General features: G+C 48.1%; 1 protein-coding gene across 3 annotated transcripts in view; it reads left to right on the top strand.

The window, feature by feature from the left end:
* Trit1 (tRNA isopentenyltransferase 1) overlaps nt 1-7,799 on the top strand; it is a 48,547-nt gene extending 40,748 nt beyond the window's left edge. Inside the window, exons 11-12 of one of the 3 annotated variants that reach the window (XM_060379644.1) lie at nt 1,048-1,204; nt 7,623-7,799. In XM_060379644.1, coding sequence (XP_060235627.1) covers nt 1,048-1,202 — 155 coding nt within the window. In that variant the 3' untranslated portion in view covers nt 1,203-1,204; nt 7,623-7,799. Of the gene's footprint in view, nt 1-1,047; nt 5,775-7,622 lie in introns of those variants that run through there. The other 2 variants (XM_060379645.1, XM_060379643.1) reach the window with 2 other exon arrangements.
* Nucleotides 7,800-14,164: the final 6,365 nt, after the last annotated feature.

Below are 14,164 nucleotides of genomic sequence, written 5' to 3'. Positions count from 1 at the left end.
TGAGAGCTAGCCTGAGCTAGCCTGTCCCAGCCACAGGAAGCCTGCTTAGAGTACTGCTTTGCTTGGATTCTCAGGGTACACGCTTCTCTCCAGACCAACCCATACAATGATTAGGTCTATTAACTGGCATCTCTGGCAGAATGAACCCCATTGTCAGAGCCTGGGGGCGGCTGTGCGCCCGACCAGCAGAAGAAGCCTTGCTTGTTGGTGGTGTATAATGATGAAAGGGGAGGAGAGAGAGTGTCTGACTGCTTTGTAAAGGAAACTTAGTGGTTCGATTTGTCGAATGTCCTTTGGGGAGAGCCTTAGAGAAGCAACTTTTGTGAGCCTTTGTGAGCCTGGCTGTGTGAGCCTTCTATAGTGCCATCTGTCAAGTCCTTGCTCCCGTCCCCTGCTGCCGTGGAGAGCGGCCCAGAGTCCAGGTTTGCCTTCAGCTCTAGTTAAAGAATAGAGCTGACTCTTCTTTCTGCACAAAGTTGCTCAGCTTCTAAACTCTTCCACGCTCACACTCCCAAACCTTTTTTTTCTTTCTTTCTCTTTTTTTGATGCTTTTAATATGTGTAAAAGAATTTAGCCTCGGCTCAGTGGGTGAAGGGGCTTGGTGCAAGCCTTGAGTTCTTGAATCCCTGGGACCAACCTGGTGAGGAAAGAACCAACTTCCACTTCAAAAGTCTCCCGCCCCATGTACATGCACAAATAAGTAAATAATTTAAAAATTAGCCTGGCCATCCCTCTCTTCAGATGTTCCCAGGGGAGAGTTCTTTGCAGAAAAACAGGATAGTAAAAATGAGCCTGTATGAAATAGTGGGCAGGTCAGAGTGAGAGGACCGGTGGGTTCGTGTAGCAAGAGCTGCCCAGCAGAGCCTTAGCCAGGGCATAGCATAGGCCTAGAATCCTGCGCTTGGGAGCAAGGGCAGGAGGAGTCTAAATCTGTTAAAGAAAAAGATTATATAGTTATGTTTAAATGTTGTTTTGTTTGATTTTTTTGTTTGTTTAATTCTAGAACACCCTAATGGCTTTTTGTTTATTTGGTCTTTGTCTTCTCAGCACATATAAAATCCAAATCTCACTTACACCAACTGAAGAAAAGAAGAAAGTTGGACTCAGATGCTGTCAGTACCATAGAAAGCCAAAGCAGTTCCCCAGACTGTGACCCGGAACTTGGAGAGGGGAGTCCCCCAGGCATCATGAGCAAGAGCTGAAGGCCAGTATTTGAGAGACATGCCTAGTGGCATTTGCAGAGATGTGAGGATCAAGTCCAGGAGGGAGGGGAGTGTTGGTCTCCCACGCCTGCTCTGAGGGACACTGGGCAGAAGCCCCACCGTCTTCTCTTCATGCTGTGGTGTGGTCTGCAGTGGAAACAGCAGGCCTTTCAGCCCCCTGTGTGTCTGTTGTGTCTGGTAATGATGTAGTTCAGGGTGGGATTTTTTTTTTCTTTGAACCTTAAAGGTTTTATTTTAGAAAGAGGCACAGATTGCACATTTTCTACTTGAGGATCTTTTTTAGTGGTGAATACAAGATTCAGTACATCCTTTAAAAGAGAGTTCTTGTCCCTAGCACTGGCTAAAAATATCTCATTTCCAGATGCTTTTGTAGATGACTGAAGTATTGTAAGGCACAGTTAGGAGTTCTGGACTTGAGAATGGCAGGAAGGAGCAGCCCAGGGAGATGATTAAGCAAGCTGTCCCAGCTCTGTGAAGCCACAGAAGAGGGGGTCAGGCCGAGGTGGTTGTGACCTGGGTCTTGAAGACTAAAGAAAGAATCTGAGTCTGCTGAGCTGCTCCTGTGCATAATGGCTATCATCATCACTGTCCTTCTAGGGTAGAAATCTAAATATTCTTTTGAAATGTAAATAAAAAGGTTTGTAAAAAGCCCTCTAGTCTGTACACAGCATGCTGCATTGTCAATTTGATAGCTTTTTTCTCAAACTCTGCGTTCATCATAGATGTAGCTATATATGAACTCTCACATTCCTCAGAGATCCCCAGAGGGCCTTCAGCTGGGGACTTGTTATCTCTCTGGGGGTGCCTTCAGAACTCAGTGTTTAGACATGTAAGTCAGCATTTTACATTCACAGTGTTGGGCAGTCTTCACTACTGTTTTCAAAACCTTTTCATTGTCCCATTAGAGAACTCTGCACATAGGAAACCCTAATTCCCCGGGTACATTTGGTGCAAGTCTGTTGTAGGACAGACCCTGGAGTGGGCCATCAGGGCACAGCAGTAGGAGTCATTCTGCTTTCGGGTTCTCAAAAATATTTATGTAGTCAGCCAGTGTAGACAAGAGTACATGGAAGCTACAGATTTCAGTGTAAAAGGGAGAGGAAGAAATCATGCAGGAAGGAGCCTCTTGAGCTGGCCATGGTCACACACACCTTTAATCCCAGCACCTGGGAGGCAGATGGATCTTGAGTTCATGGCCATCCAGGACTACACAGAGACCACCACCACACACACACACCACACAAAGGAAGGAGCATCTCTATTGGACTTAATTTTAGAATCCCAGCACTTGGAAGGTCATATAAGCAGCATGTGTTCCAGCCTGGACTATATATTGAAACAAAAAAAACCCATATAATAGCAAACCACAGAGAAGTTGGGGCTGTAAATTATTTGTCACACAGGCATGAGACCTGAATTAGATGCCCAGAACCCACAGAAAAGCCCTGGCATGATGGCAGCCTGCTGCTGCTGATCTTTTGTGTGTCTGTGCACCATGAGCGTACCTGTCATCTGTTACGGGGAAGTGGAGTTACAGATGATTGTGCACTGCTGTGTGGGGCTGGGAAGTCAAACCCAGACCTCCTGGAAGAGCGTCGAGTGCTCTTAGCCAGTGAGCCATCTCTCTAGCACCACAGTGTGCTGCTCATCTCATTGCCGGGGAGGCAGAAATGGGACCCTCTGGCTGGCTAGCCTGCTCTAATATGCTGCTAGTAAGCAAATGAGAGGCACCGTCAGGTTGGGGTGTGGCGGGTCAGTGGCTCGGTGGGTAAAGTGCTTGCTCTGGGAGCACAAGGACCTGCACTCTGACCCCCAGCAGCGGCGGGCAGAGGGAACATCAGAGAAAGGCAGATCTCAACAGCTCATTGCCAGCCAGCTTAGCCAATCCATAAGCTTCGGGTTCAGTGAGAGACGCTGTCTTTAAAAAAAAAAAAAAAAAGTTTAAAAGGCAGAGGGTTGGTGAGGTGACCCAGCAGGTAAAAGTACCCATGTAAAAAAGTGGGTGAGCATCTGTAATGCACAGCTCGGGAGAGATGGGAGCAGGGGACAGAGAATCATCCCAAAGCTCTGACCATCTAGCCTGAGTGCATAGCAGGCCCAAACGAGGTAGGGGGTGAACTGACTTCCAGAAGTTGGCCTCTGGCTAGTGCGTGTGCATACTTCCCCACTAAACATATGCCTGCACAATAATAGCTGCTCTTTAAAATGTGCTCCACAGGCAAGCACACACAGGCATCCACACACATGCACACATACAAAACAGAGTGAATGGCGCCTGAGGAGGAATGACAGCTAAGCTCATTTCTCCGGCCTCCACCCACACATGCACATACATGTACATGCGGCCTTCCCTCTCACACACACAAAACAGGACCCCTTCCAAGCCTGTGTTTACCTGTGCACAGGCTGTTGTGTAGAAAGCGGGGTGAGAGACTTTGACCTCTTAGCGTAAGTGCTGACTGACTCTTAGTAAGTTTATTCTGCAGTCGAAGAAGAAGCCAAGCCTGCACCCACCCGCAGCTTGTTCTCCGTGTGATTTCCTCAGTCAGTGTACTACCTGCTTGAGGAATGAGCAGGCTGGGAAGCTGCGGCTTGAGTGCAGAAGTGAGTGCTTTCAGTGAGCCAAACACCCTTCTCCCAGCCTTGGAGGGAGAGGCCCAGGAAGAGGGCGGCAGGCCAGGCAGGGCTGGGCTGGCTGTGAGGCCAGCGGAGTCTAGCTGTTACGTGCTGTGTAGAGCTGGCTGGGTTTAGGGAGGAAGCTTACTTTTCTGAAATGCTTCACTCAGGTTGCTAAATATATTTTAAAGCTTTAAAAATGTCAGCAGATAATCAAGAAAAACAAGTTTTACTAACTCTGCCTCAAAAAGTCTTTAATCCTTCCATCTGCAGTACGTGGCATTGACTTCTCTGAACTCAACTTCTATGTCTTTTGGAATGCGAGAATGTTTTTACCTGCCTTATCCCACCAGTCAGTGTCTAATGGTTTTATTAAGTGCCTGCTAAGTTCGAGGCAGTGTGGTTGAACCCTCTGCTCATGTTAGGAACTCCTGCACCAACCATAAGAAACCTGGAGCGGACAGAACTCTAGACAGGCACCGTCCTGCCGTGCTTTGAATGGCTTTCTGGTGAAGGCAGGCAGAGAAGGAGAATAGCCCTTGGTTTCCATCAGACAGGAGAGTATCATCAGCCTTTGTACAGATGGAAGCTGAACCAGATCATGGGGGTGGGGGTGGTTTACCAGAGTCCCAGAGCAAGTTGTGGCCAGGCCAGGACACGTGAGGTGTCTCTTCACTCCGGGAGCAGCTCTCGGTGGCTAGCTGGAGAGGACTGTCGAGGCCAGTGTGAGCTGTTGGCTCAGGCTACACCATCTGGCCTTAGCTAAGCCCCGACGAGCAGGGTCCTTCAGCACAGGTCAGTTCAGTTTCCCACCAGCGGTGTTGGCTGAGCCTTTGCTGATGAATTCCAGCACACAGTGAAAGTCACAGTCCTCTTCCTGGTAGGAGTAGCAGCAGCAGCAGAAGGAGAAATTAAGATTTCGTTTTCACCCGGGCGGAAGACATGCACCACCACTGCTCAGACCCCATTTTATTTTATCAAACAGCTTTATTCTGTAGCATAGGCCAGCTTTAAACTCGACACAGTCCTGCCTCAGCCACCAGACACTAATAGAGGTCATTACTGGCACTATTACAGGTTGTGAGTTATCAGGCTGACTTGATTTAGCCTTTGGCACTTATAGTTCAAAAATTGTTGTGTAACTTTTTTTTTTTTTTTAAGATGGGTCTTCTAGGCTGTCCTGTCCTGGCTTGCTCTAACATTCATTCTCTGTCTCCCACCTGCTGGGATTATTGGGGTTACAGGCTTGTGCCCCGTTTCCCCTGAATGTGTGGGGATTCATCGCAGTCTCTCATGCAGGGGAGGCAAACACTTCACCAACTGAGCCTCATCTCCAGCTTCGGCGTTGTGCTGTTAAATTGTTGTTGCTTTTTGAGACAGGGTTCCTCTGTGTAGCTCTGGCTGTCCTGGAACTCTCTGTAGACCAGGCTGGCCTCAAACTCAACAGATTCACCTGCCTCTGCCTTCCAAGGTGTGTGCCACTACTGCCTTGCAATTTTTTGTTTGTTTGTTTGTTTGTTTTAAAGAGCTGTAAAGAGAGATGAGTTCTTCCTCTTGCGCTGCCTTGCTTGGGCCTGTGACAGTAAGTGTCCTTGAGCCAAACCTCGGGACCTGCCCTGCATTTATCTCCTGAGACTTAGACTAGGAGACAGCTGATTGTCTTGGGCCTCCATATTAAAGCCTATAAATGTACACACATACAAGGAAGTAAGAACTCAATAAATGTAAGTTTTGGTGTGTCATCATCTCACACACACAGACAGACACACACACACACACACACACACACACACACGAACAACAGGGTTTCTCTGTGTAGCGCTGGCTGTCCTGGAACTCACTCTGCAAACCAGGCTGGACTCTGCTTCCCAAGTACTGGAATTAAAGGCATGCACCACCACTGCCTGGCTTAATAAAATATAAGTTTAAAAAATAGTGTTTTCTTTCTTTTGAGGCCTAAGCAGGAAGAATTCATCTTTGGTCTGTGCACATGGTTTGCTCCTTTGTAATGCTCAGTAATTATTTGTACACAGTCTCCTACAATCAACAAAGAGCTTTCCATTGAAAACAGCACGTACAAACTACGCAAGGGTGGGGTACAGTGTTCGCCTGGGATTACATGTTCATTATTTGTAAGCTCTGGGTTTGATCCACAGCACAACAAAACTGACACATTATAAAGCAACAACACAACAGGCATGGATGCACGTGCGTGCGCACACACACACACACACACACACACACACACACACATAAGCTTTTATTACTATAGTGACTGACCCCAGCATGGAAAAATAGTCAAATGCTTATTGAGTTAGTTGCATAGACTCTAAGTGAGTCTTAACATAAGTGGTCTGTTTCAACCATTAAATGGTCTTGACACAAGCTGAGGAAGTCTTGGGTGGTAGCTCCAGACAGGAATTTCATTGATTAGCCCCCGCTTGGATGTTAGGGCAGGTTTCTCCAGTGTTGCCTGGTCATTTGTAAAGCCATTCTAAGCACTCACAAAGGAGGAGGCATGTTGTATTAGTTAAGGTAAAAGGTTAGGCTGCTGTAACAAAGAGCTCAGCGAGGCAGTGGCTTCGAGAACAAGGTGTCCATTCTTTCTCAGGTAACAGCTCCGGGTTCTGAGTTAGCCTTTCTGAAGAGAGCAGACCAGGCCAGTGGGGCAGCCCTGCTCCTGGTGGTCATTCAGGGACACAGGTTCCTTGTATCGTGTTCCCTCAGCATCCACTGCAGCACTGTCCTCATCTGTGTCCTTGAAGCCAGTCATCCCTGGTCCTGGTCAAAAGGAAGGAAAAGGGAGAAGAGGCAGGAGATGAGCCTGTCCACCCTGCCGGTCTGCTCTCTGAACATTGTCCTTTGGCTAGAACTTACGGCCACCCCTACCCACCAGAGAGGCTGAGAAACCTATGCCAAGAACTGAGGAGAGCAGATTTGGGTAGACAGCGTGTAGCCTTCACTAAATCAGTATCACAGAACACTAAATTCCAAACTTGTTTAGTAAATTGCCTCTGTTAACTCGATAGGGGCTGATTTACACACACACACCATTTGTCAAATTACGGGCTTCGTGAGCTGACCTCTGAAAGATCTCAAAAAGTTGAACATGGCGAAATCTTGGCTGGTAGAAGAATGTTAAGAATAAAAGTATTACAGGGACATGAAGCCTTGACTCTTGGTCAGCTGCCAAGGTGCTGGAGGGGATGTGGGAGACGGGGCATGGAAAATGAGCTCTGGTGTTTGACCACCCTAGGTTTTTTGTTTTGTTTTATGGGGGGGAAACCCCGCTGTTTGTAATTGTAGCTGAACACCTATCTAATCTGGTCTCTATAAAATTGCTAAGTAGCCTATTCATGTACAAAATGGAATTCTCTCCATTCCATTCCAAGGGGCATTGTGAGAACTAAGTGAGGCCCTTTTGTGACTAGTACATTCACTTGTCACTGCAGTGTCCAGCAAATAGTAGGTATGAATTAAATCTGTCTGCTCTATGGAAAAAAAAAAAAAGCAAACCTGTGAATGCGGCTAACGTGTTGACCTGCGGTATGGTATCAGTTCCCAGTACCAATCAGGGCAGAATCTGAACATTTTAAGGCCAAAAATGGTGGCTCCATCTTACCTCCCATGTTTGCTGGCTCAGTGTCGTTGGTCACTTCCTTGAGCAGGTCTGTTTTCTTCTCTGTCTCCGTTTATGGCTCCAGCTGTTTATTTCATTTTAAGTGCCATGCCTAGTAGTGCCTGGATGCACTTCAAGGCTGAGACCTCATGTCCACTACTTAGGGAAGAAGCTTCTTGGGATATGGAGATGGCTCAGCGGTTAAGAGCACTGGCTGCTCTTGCTCTTCAGCACCCACACCAGGCGACTCAGAACTGTCCAACTCCAGCTACAGAGGGATTCCACACCTCAGGCTTCCGAGGGGACCTCTCTCTCTCTCTCTCTCTCTCTCTCTCTCTCTCTCTCTCTCTCTCTCTCAGTATTCAAAAATAAAAAGTTTCACAAAAAAGCTTCCTCGGCTCCTGGCATGGTTTTCGCTCTTGTGTGGCTACTAGCCGCTTACACATCATACCAGGGAGGACTTAACACGGCACCAGCTGCCAGACACCACCCTAAGCTCCTTTACACATACTAACTCAGTCGTCACAATAGCCCTAAGGAGCCAAGGAGCCACTGCTGTTAGAGCTCTGTTTTACAGTTGAGGGCAGGCTGGGGTCTGAGCGAGATGGGTGGCCCCAGTGCGTTCAGCGTCCCTGGTCTGGTGTGACCGGCTCCACCTGTAGCTGTCTTGCCCCCCACCGGCCCGGATGTTCTGCCAGAGTGTGAATCCTTGAGACCATCCCGGAACAGCAGTGGGCAGTCAGTAGACAGCCAGGCCATGCCTCACTAGCCAGGGCTACCCTCCATTGAGCACTCCCTGTGCCGGGCATTGTAGGCTAAACGCCTGTGCACTGCAGAATGTCCCTTTAAACAGACCAGACATTGTGTTATCACCACTTTCCAAAGGATCGAACGTGCAGAGTCACCATCCAAGTAGTAGCTGGGTATTAGGAGGAGCTCTCGGGCGGGGCACCTACACAGGCCTGCTGCCGGAGGCTGTCGGCAGTCGTGTGTGAGTTCAGGCTGGGATCCGCCATCTCTCTGAGGTCAGCCTTCAACTCATTGCGGTCGTCCTGCTTTGGCTTCCCAAGGGCCAGGATTATAGGTATCTGCCTTGCACAGCCAGGTTTTTGGTTTGGTTTTGTTTTTATTCTTTTTGCTTGAAGCTAGTCTTTACATTTTTCTAGCTTCACTGAGCTGTTACTGACCAAGCTATATATCTAAGGTATATAACGCAACGATTTGATATATATTATGAAATGCTTAATCCATTTAGTTAACATCCAGTAACATTTGCCTGCCGAACTAAGATTTGAAGCCAGATTGGGCTGACTCTGAACTCATGCCCTAACCACGTCACTGTACTTCTTCAACTGTGTTCCTGTAGAGGTTTTTTTAGTGTACAAATTATTTGCATTGTGTCTACTTCTAAGACAGGGCTAAGAGAAGAAAAGGGGGGAAAAATCCTATTGAAGACTAACGATTACAAATTAAATAAGCCCAACTAAAACTCATGTACAAAATCGAATTATCACCAGGCCGTATTCCAGGAAAAGTCTCCTCACATGCAGAGACGGCTTGTGTTATGCATGCCTTTAATCGCAGTGATCAGTATCCTGAGGCAGGAGGAATGCCACAAGCTTGTGGTCAGCTTGGGTCCCAGTGGGTGAGGCCTGTGTCAAGTCCCTCCCGGCCGCAATAAATTCAAGGCCAGGAAAGCATCTAGTCCTTAGACACGACTTGTACTCCCATGGCCATGGAAGTGCCCTTTGCCCAACAGCCTTTCCCGCAAACGGGCTTTCTCTGCTGGGCAGAAGCAGGTCTGCCAGTAACAACCTATGCCTCACCTCTTAACAGTTCTGGGCACCGAGAGAGACCTCGAACCTGTTTGTCAGGGCACCTGGCGTCAACCCAGTAACAAGTGTTGATAAGGATGCGGAGAAATGGAAGCTTGTGCACTGCTGGTGAGAATGTGAAATGGTACAGCTGCTGTGTGAGAAATTCGAAACGGGCTGGAGAGGTGGCTCAGTGCTTAAAGCATTTGCTGTTCTTGCAGAGACCCCAGGTCCCTTTCCCTGTACCCACATCTCACAACTGTCCATAACTTCAAATTCAGGAGACCCACTCTCCGTAGTCACCAGGCACGCATACATACTCACAGGCAGACATTCGTCCACATAAAAACAAATTTCTTTTTAGCGGTTAAAAATAATTGTGGGCTTTGGAGATGGTTCAGTGGGTAAAGGCTTGCTGTACAAGCATAAGGACCTGAGTTCAGATCTCCCAGTACCCACGTGAAAATGGGACAGCTCCGTGCGCCTCTAAGCCAGTGTTGCGGGGCAGAGGCACGTGGGTTTTAGCAGCCAGCATAGCCAAACAACAAGCTGCCAGTTCAGTGAGAGACCTTGTCTCAGGTGGACAGCGATAGAGGAAGCCAGCCTACATCCAGCTCTGGTAAATGGGGATGTACACACGCATACACGCCACACACATATCACACACACACACACACATTATAAAAAAAACTGCTGTGTGATTTGGCACTTCCACTTCCAGATACACATTTCAGAACCCGGAGCAGGATGTCAGACAGCTGTGCATCTGCCTTCACAGCAGGAGCAGAAGCATTCACAGTAGCCAAGCAGAGGCAGCAGCAGGGATTTGTTTACCCCTCACGGGATGGATAAAGAAAGACTCGAGCGAGCGTGCATGCGGTGGGATATTCAGCCTGTGGAGGAGTATCGACCCATGCTCCGGAATGAGTGAACTTTGATCACATGCTGCTAAAGGGAGTAAGAACAGCCACTAAAAGGAGAATGGAGACATTTCACTTAAGGCCTCTAGAGTGTTGAAACAGCAAGTACTCTGATGGCTGCCAGGCCCCAAGGGAAGGGGCAAATAGGAATTGTTCAATGGCATAAAGTCTGGGTTTTGCCAGGCGCTGGTTGAAAAAAAAAAAATCAACCTGCTAAATGGTCTGAATCATTGTTACAAATGGCTGAGATAACTTTTAAGACTCTCACCCCCCCATCTCAGACTTTTTAAAGATTTTGATTTTATGTGTATGAATGTTTTGCCTGCAGGTAAGCGTGTGCACCACATCTGTGCAATGCTTGAAAAAGCCAGGAGAAGGCATAGGATCCCCTGGGACTGTAGTTACAGGCAGCTGTTAGGCTGCCGAGTGGGTGCTGGAAATGAAACCCAAGTCCTCTGGAGAGCCAGTGCTCTTAACCTCTGAGCCATCTCTCCAGCCGCCAATACAAATAAATCTTAGAAAGGGGCCAGGTGTGGTGAGTGACAGCATTTATAATCCTGTTTATAAGCCTGAAGCTTCCGCGTTCTAGGAAAGCCTGGGCTACCTAAGAAAGATGGCAGGGGTTGGGGGGGGGGGTGGAGGCGGGGATGGAATAAAGGTCCTCGGAAGAGATTCATCAGCCCAGCTTGGATGTAGTACTCTGAGGCCCATCAGCCTGAGATGGGTTTGTAAAAGGATGAGGCAGTTCCCATGGAAACCAAATGAATATAATGGATTTGCAGTCATTTCTAGGTGTGTGGGGTTGGGAAAAGGGGAGAGGTGCTAGGCACAGTGGCGAAGCTCCAGAGCTCCTCTGTAGAGTTCTTGCCTGCAGGGAGCATGTGACCTGGGGGCACATGGCCCTTTCTCTACCAGCATCACTGGGCCTGAGCTGATTCAAACCCTATGTAGGTGGCTCAGCCGTGTCTCCATCTGATGTCTCTAACAATCGCTTCCTATAAATGTATAGCTGTAAATCGCTCCCTCTAAATGTGCAGAGCGACTTATCTCACAAGCCCTCGCCCAAACACCCTTTGTATAAATGAAGAAACAGAGTCAGCATTTAAGTGACTTAACAGGGCTGGCGTTATTTCGCTTGTGAAGGATTAGAGGCCAATTTGAACGAATTTAGGTATAAAGGAGGATTTATTGACTCGTGGAATCCAAAGAAGAGTCAAGCATCAGACTCCCCAAGGGCAGCCGTTGCAGCTGGGCCTTAGGACAACTGCCACCAGGGACTCAGACACAGCCTGCTCTGTCTCTGTTTGCCTGCTGCACATTCCCTCCATGCAAACCAGTGTTACTTAAATGGCCACAAAGCTTCCACGCTTTGCATCCATTGCAGAGACATGGTCCTCTGTCCCTAGTCCATCCCTGGTTAAAACTGAGAGGTGTGTGTCTTGTTATTCCCACTTGAATCAAAGGACATAGCCTGTCACCTGAGAATGAATGGCCTCCCTGTGGAAGCGTGTAAGGCAAACGGGGCTGGGGAAAGTTCTCTGAATGTGGTAGAGATGGGATCCGTGGGCGCAGCAGTGACACAGTGTGAAGCCCAGGTGTCCCTGATGCTGCCTGTGGGAGCACATGACAGCTAGGGCTTGCCTGCTGTGGATGGCTCCATCTCTGCAAGGCCTCTGGGATGGTTCATGAACAGGTACAGGAAGCTGGGTCCAGCTTTGAATCAAAAAGGGCTCCAAGGCCCATGTCTTCTGCCTGAGCATCAGTGCTAAATCCAAGGGAGCAGAGGGATTTGAACTGCCATGCGGATGTTATTTGTAGATTCAGAAATGTCTGTTCTAGTTCAGTCTGGTGGTTCAGGGCCTAAATCGCAGTTGCTTGGGAGGTTAAGGCAGGAGATCAAGGCCAACCATGACTGCAGAATGAGTTCAGAGCCAGCCCCGGCAACTTAGTGAAAACCTTCAAAGTTTAAAAACAAAAAGAGTATGTATGTATGTATGTATGCATGTATGTATGTGTGTGTGTATGGTAAGGAGTCACTGACTTAGAGGAGATGCTTCATAGAGCAGGGGATGGAGAAACAGTCCCTGAGACGCTAGACAGTCACCCATGGCACGTGAGCTCAGAGTGGCAGCTGCAGCCCTGGCATGCTGGTTTAGGGTGTATGTGTGTGTGTGTTCTTCATACTGTATGGCACCACTTCTCTGGACCTTTTGAATAAACCTTCAACAAAAGTGGTTCTATTTTTGTTTGCTACCAAATATTAATTTGTCCTGAACTAGCATGAAGGTGAGTAGAGGATTCTGGGAGTCTAACCTAATAAACTGATAAAAGCCTTATAATTAGGAATGTGTTATGTTTTCAGCAGACTTAATGAGTGCCTGCTGTGTGCCGTTCTAGGTGCTAGGCATCAGTGGACAAGACTGTTCCTGTCTTCAAAGAGTTCCAGCTCTCTGTGCCATTGGGGGTGGGGGTGCCAGTGATAAATGCTAAAGAGAGCCTATCACGGAGCACTTGTGGCTTTACCTGGCCTGTGCAGAGGAGTCTGGGAAGGCTTTCCCTACGAAACGGCATCTAAGACACATTGGGAGCAAGCCAGGTAGAAAACCGGAACATAGAGAGCACTGTAGGTCAAGTGGGTTATGGAAGAGATAGCTTGAAGCTCTGTGGACAATGGCTTGGGAGAGGTTCATCAGAGGCAAAGGGTAGGTAGTTCAGGAACTTAGCAGGTAAGGCTGGGAATGCAGCTCATTAGCAGGGTGACTCGGCTGTACAAGGTCCTGGGTTCAATCTCCAGCACGAAAGAAAGAAAGGAAAAAGAAACAGACTCTTTGAAAAGGAAGGAAGGAACTGGATATTCAGGTTGAGTCCTGGTCTCATTCTGATCTGGAGATAGGTCTGTGAGTCAGCAGGATTGGCTGTATCTGAAGCTGTGGAAGATGAGATCTCTGGAGCAGGGGACACAGCGAGGGGAGGAACCTTCAGAGTGAACCTTGAACGAAGACACAACATCTCAAAGAGCTTTCAGCGGGGGGTAGTCAGCAAGGAAGAGGCTGGAGAGGGACCAAGTATGATAAGGATTTCAGTGACAAGGACATCAGTGGTGACCTTGGTTAGGCAAGAGTCAGCTGAGGGTCGGAAAACAGAAGCCACATTTCAGTGGCTTGAGGAGGGAAAGGAAAGGAGGTGACGACCGTGTCTTTGAAGTCCTAAAGCGAAAGGAGCAAGACTACAAGATACTATTCCTTGATGCTGTCTGTAGTGGACTCACCAACTCATCCGGTTTTCCTCCGGCACTGTCTGGTTTCAAGATTCGAATCTGGGAAACCCCTCAGAGAGGGCAAAGCAAGATGGCTGCTCGCCCTCGGTGTAGACCAGATAGGAACTCTTTAAGACTGCAACTCCTGAAGGTCTGGAGAAGCCACCACCCTCAGAAAAAGCCTGCTGCCAGAAGACAAGTGTAGGAGACACCGGACAGATTTCCAGTGGAGTTCAAAAGATGCCACGTAATTAACTTAGAAGCAGCAATCCTGCTAGTGGACTAATCGGAGATAAAGGATTAGAATGCGATTAGGGATGTGATTACTGAAAAAAAAAAATTGCAAGAACGCATCAAATGCCAGGATGAGCACAGCAGATAAGAGTCAATAAGTAGCATGAACTCACATGGTCTTGTACTACATAGAAAACTGACTGGGATTTGAAAACAAGGTCTAAGGAGCTGGGGGGGGACAGCGAGGGAAAATGAAGTTTAGGAAGCTGTGAATGGATCAGACTCCTGAGTACTAACGAACATGATGATGCACACAAGTCAAGTGCCTGGCATCATGGCAAGTGAGAACTCCAAGTGAGAACTCGGCCAGCCCTGCCAGGACCATGGGGTAAGGACTGTGCCCTTCCAGCCTGGCATATGTTGAGAGCGCAACACAGGGAGGCTGCACATGCATGAGTCTGCAAGGGGAGGAGGTGGGAAGC

This window comes from Meriones unguiculatus, chromosome 3, assembly GCF_030254825.1.
Source record: "Meriones unguiculatus strain TT.TT164.6M chromosome 3, Bangor_MerUng_6.1, whole genome shotgun sequence".
NCBI classification, from domain to species: Eukaryota; Metazoa; Chordata; class Mammalia; order Rodentia; family Muridae; genus Meriones; species Meriones unguiculatus.
Note: the sequence above shows the minus strand (reverse complement) of the source record. Positions and strands in the feature narration are given on the sequence as shown.